This window comes from Salvelinus namaycush, chromosome 1, assembly GCF_016432855.1.
Source record: "Salvelinus namaycush isolate Seneca chromosome 1, SaNama_1.0, whole genome shotgun sequence".
Taxonomy (NCBI): domain Eukaryota; kingdom Metazoa; phylum Chordata; class Actinopteri; order Salmoniformes; family Salmonidae; genus Salvelinus; species Salvelinus namaycush.
Window position 1 is genome coordinate 70,980,400 of NC_052307.1, and position 4,922 is coordinate 70,985,321.

The window sequence follows — 4,922 nt, forward strand, 5'->3', positions numbered from 1 at the left end:
TTCCTTCGCTTTCCCCACCTGCGTTCATTGATTGTTTATGCAGGGGGCACCAATGAGGCCACATGATAAAAAGTTAAGGCATTATTTACAATGCCAACAAAGGTTGTTTTAAATCATTGCACCAATGGCAAGTTTATAGCTTATTTACTCATGAAAACGTGCTCAGTTTGTGTGCTGATTGTTTTGTAGTAGAAGTCCAAGTCTTGTACACAGGTAAGTGATGATATCCAACCCTATCTTATCTAGCTAGTAGTGTTACAGATTTACTCTGATCAGCCAAATACCGACGTCCTCTCCTAATGATTGTCCTGTGCATATTAGCTTGTGAATGCATGCATGGGTTGCCAATGAGATAGGCCAACACACTCAAGAAAAGAGAGCACAAGTTCATTGATTTTCAGCTTTTATTTCAGTAGCTACCTAGATAGCTACCAACAACACAATGCATCGTGTATACAGTTGGGGTTTTAGTTTACAAGAGTCCTTCGTTACATTATAAAATGTTGACATTTATAACACAGTCAGTAATACATACGTATTTTGGTATCCTGATAGTCATACAAAGCCACCACAATATATACACATTTTAGGCACATTTCAAAAAAGGACTTTCCAAAATACATCTAGGCTTAAAAATGTACACAAACAATCAATCACATGTTGGTGGGATACAAATGTCCACATTTCACTGATTTATTCAGTGGAATAAAAATATCTAGCTTAGAATTGGGAGGATACATCCATTCAACTCTGTCTGTGACCACCTGAACAATAACTCAAAAGTACGAGAACAGGCACTTTATCATGTAGATTGTAAAATTTTTGCCTCAAAATTCTGTAGCAAAAAATGATACCCAAACATGGAACTAAAAAACAATGCCCTTTAAAACCCCACCATGGGTTTATGTGTATGTTTTATAGATTGATCCTCTTTAAAGCGATCTGATACAGTATATGAGCTGTGATCAAGGCAAGAGGAGCAGTAAAACACGATGACGTAGACAAAAAGGCAGCTAAACAGCTATAGTCTCTCCTGATATCTCCTGAAGCAACACCTGACAAACTCTAGTAGGCCCTGTGGTATGCTGGTCATAGAAACTAATCAACTCTATGAGTTTGTGAAGGTCCTTTATCCAATACAACACTTGTTTGGAATCCCCCTACATACCATTTCAGATGATAATTTTATCGATTTCAAATTGTCTACAATTTGACTCAGTTTTCCCTCACTGTTAATTCTCCTATGAATCAAGAGAGGTGTCAAGCCCGGACTTTCCTGGAGAGAAAATGTACCCTCTGGCTTTTAAATCTGAACTCATCTCATGCCATCAAGTATGTAGGGCTAACTATAAATCAGTTATTGTGATGTTGAGAATCATAAATGTGACCATAGCCCTCACTCCTCCTGCCCCCATGGCCGCAGGCTAGCCTTCAGCTGACAGCGCTTGTGCTTCATGGTGAGGCCGTACTCTGGGGTCATGTCCAGTGGGTGCCCAGGTTTCTCCTGGAAGCGCAGCCTTTGGAGCAGGATAGCCAAGAAGAGGTAGACCTCGTTGCGACCGATGGCCTCACCGATGCAGCGGCGCTTGCCCATGCCAAATACGAGCACCTTCTCCCCCTCCAGCTTGTTAAGTTCTGTGCCATCAGCACTCAGGAAACGGTCAGGGTTGAATAAAGAAGGCTCCTTCCACAGCTCCCTGAAGAGCACAGAGGTAACAATTTACATTAGGTTTGTGTTATACCTGTGTAGTAACAAGGTAATTACTACAGTAACAACACTATTTTTGCATAGTAATAGGGTTGATAAGTTTTAGTTTAAAAATACTACTCACGGGTCATGGTTGACCTGCCACTGGTTGATAAAGACACAGGTGTCCTTGGGAATGAAGTAGCCATTGAGGGATGTATCCTTGATCGTGCTAAAAAAATATTGACAATACCAGTCAGACCATGCCATATGTGTCTATAATGTGTAACTGATATTGTAAATGTCTGTTTGGCTAATATTGTAAATTTGTGTTTTGAGCAGGTGCAAGTGCAACTCACCAGTGTGGGATGGTGAACGGCAGGAAGGAAGAGTGCCGGAAGATCTCCAGGATGAAGGCTTCCAGCAGAGGTAAGTTGGTTTTGTCTGAGAGACGGGGAGTGCGATTCATTCCCACCTTTTCCGCTGTTGGAAGGACAATAGAGAACATTGGATATCAAAACAGAATGGGATGGGTAGTGACAGGTCAGTAATCATGACTCCATAGAATTACATATAGAACTGATTTATAGGATCTCTCTGTGGATGACTAATTTAATTTAGGGAACAGAACTATCGTTTAAAACCAGCAAGGTTCAACTTACTCAGTTCCTGATACAGTCTTTCCTGGATCTCTGGGTAAGCCACAAGATACACAACAGCCCATGACAGAGCTGTGCTGATGGTGTCAAAACCTTGAGAGGGAGACAGAAGCCGCATTGCATAATTAAAACATCTTACAAATGTAAAATGTTTTCAATGATATGGAGTGACTCAGCATAACTGTTGCGTTATTTTTACTCAATTCACCTGCCCCAAACAGATCATTGACAATGCCCACAATCTTCTCATCAGACACCTGGATGTTGGCGTTCTCATCTAGTTTCCTGTCCTCACAGTGGTCAATGAGGGAGTCAGTGATGTCACGGATGTTGTCCTGAAAACAGAACAATGTACAATCAGTATCACAGACAACAAACAGCAATAGATCAAACATGGAATGAAACATGTAACATCTTTGAAACATGATGCAATGTATTATTTACCTTGTCATAGCTTTCATAGTGCTCACTGACAATCTTCTGCACAAAGGTGTTGAAACGGTCATTGATATCCATAAACCTTTTCATGGTGCGGTTGGGCAGGTAACGAAGGATGGGAATGAAGTCTGCAGGGTTGCCGCTGCCCACCACCTGTCCAAACTCATCACTCAAGTTCACCAAGCCCAACAGCTCCTGGTCATCATGGCTGTAGCGCCGGCCGAAGCACATTCCACAGATGACGTTGGCCACCGATACGACAATATGGCGGAAGGGGTCAAAGCTGCCACTGACATCCATGACGGAGGTCAGCTGTTTTACCAAGTACTCTCCCTCCTTGCAGACGTGCTCCTCCAGGGCACAGGAGTACTCTGGGGTCGATCCCTCCAGGGTGGCGAAAGAACGGAGGGCGCTCATAGCTAGCTTGCGGCGGGCGCGCCACACCCCAGCCTTGTCGGTGCTGAAGGCCAAGCTCTTGCCGTCGTTGATGAACTTGAAGCTGTATAGATCGGGCCTCCCGGCGAAGTCTTCCCCTTGCTTGATAAGAGCCTGGCGGACTGTCTCGCTGCCACTCAGAACAACCACAGGCCGCATCCCTATTTGGATCTGGAAGACTGAGCCGTAGCGCTCGCTCATGGCAGTCAGGCTGAGGTGAGGGTTGTTGTGCACCTCCAACACATTCCCGATGATGGGCAGGGGCTTTGGTCCTGGGAGACGTTTTAGTCCCTCTGGGATCTCTGTGTGCTTGTACTTCATGAGCATGTACACCAGGCATAGTGATACTATGGCAACCAGCCCCTCAGACACAGAGACAGAGCCGATAATGGGTAGTATCATGAGAACCATTTTTATATGTTTTTTTTAGTGGCTTCTGCACAATCTGTAAGGAGAGGTACATGTTTTAGTGATTAATAGTGAGCGAGAAATATACTCCAGCTGAGTAATAAACATTGCTCGAAAACATTGTTCAAAAATTGCATTGGGGTAATTACGCACGAGTGATCCCATACTGACTGCATGCTTTACGCATACAGGCCCATGTACTTTACGCATGTTGCACTCACACTTTTCACGCTTTTGCAAGCCACCCTACTCTACCAGTCTTGTACCATTAAACATAGGCTACATAAAAGGCTGTATAGTATAAAAAATGTTTTAAAGCCCTTAACTGTTACATTGCCTACACGTACGTAGATTTTTTCGAATAGATTATACTAAAAAGAAGACTCAAGAATAAATGGTACAAGATAACAGTATATAATGCATTTTGTAGCTTGTTATATTGTAAAAAAAATAAACTTTAAAAAACAGTACTAATATTATGTGCAAACTAGTTAATAAATGTTATTTCGACACTTCATTCACAACAAAAAGACACCTGCTATTCCAACATACGTTTACTTGTTCTTAAGTTAAATGTAAATATATTACATGCAAAATTTGTCATTTTTATTACCTTCCGTTATGAGCCAAATGAGCCGTCTTGCAGGAAGATCGAAGAAGTTTGCAGGTGAGGTTATATTTATACAAAGCTTTTTCTCTTGCTATAAGAGAACTCCGTTTCTCTGTACTTAAAAGTAAGAATGGGAACTTCTTTTATAGAGCGCTTCTCAGCTCCATTGGCTGATGTCTGAGTGACGTAACCTATCTCCCTCTCTTGGCTTGCCAGCAGCAGCGGCTGTCTGAAGGAGAGGTGTAATAAAATATCAAGCGGAAACATCAATGAGTAGTGTATATATATATATACAGTTGAAGTCGGAAGTTTACATACACTTAGGTTGGAGTCATTAAAACTCGTTTTTCAACCTCTCCACAAATTTCTTGTTAACAAACTATAGTTTTGGCAAGTCGGTTAAGGCATCTACTTTGTGCATGACACAAGTCATTTTTCCAAAAATTGTTTACAAACAGATTATTTCATTTATAATTCACTGTATCACAATTCCAGTGGGTCAGAAGTTTACATACACTAAATTGACTGTGCTTTTAAACAGCTTGGACAATTCCAGAAAATTATGTCATGGTTTTAGAAGCTTCTGATAGGCTAATTGACATAATTTGAGTCAATTGGAGGTGTACCTGTGGATGTATTTCAAGGTCTACCTTCAAACTCAGTGCCTCTTTGCTTGACATCATGG

General features: G+C 41.7%; 1 protein-coding gene across 1 annotated transcript; it reads right to left on the reverse strand.

Moving 5' to 3' along the window:
* Positions 1-390: 390 nt before the first annotated feature.
* Positions 391-4,369, reverse strand: LOC120048161 (cytochrome P450 1A1-like). The gene is made up of 7 exons (XM_038993912.1): positions 4,241-4,369; positions 2,791-3,664; positions 2,555-2,681; positions 2,350-2,439; positions 2,047-2,170; positions 1,833-1,919; positions 391-1,697 (listed from the first exon to the last, which is right to left on the reverse strand). The coding sequence occupies exons 2-7, from the start codon at positions 3,628-3,630 to the stop codon at positions 1,397-1,399; spliced, it is 1,569 nt and encodes a 522-aa protein (XP_038849840.1). The 5' UTR covers positions 3,631-3,664; positions 4,241-4,369; the 3' UTR covers positions 391-1,396.
* Positions 4,370-4,922: the final 553 nt, after the last annotated feature.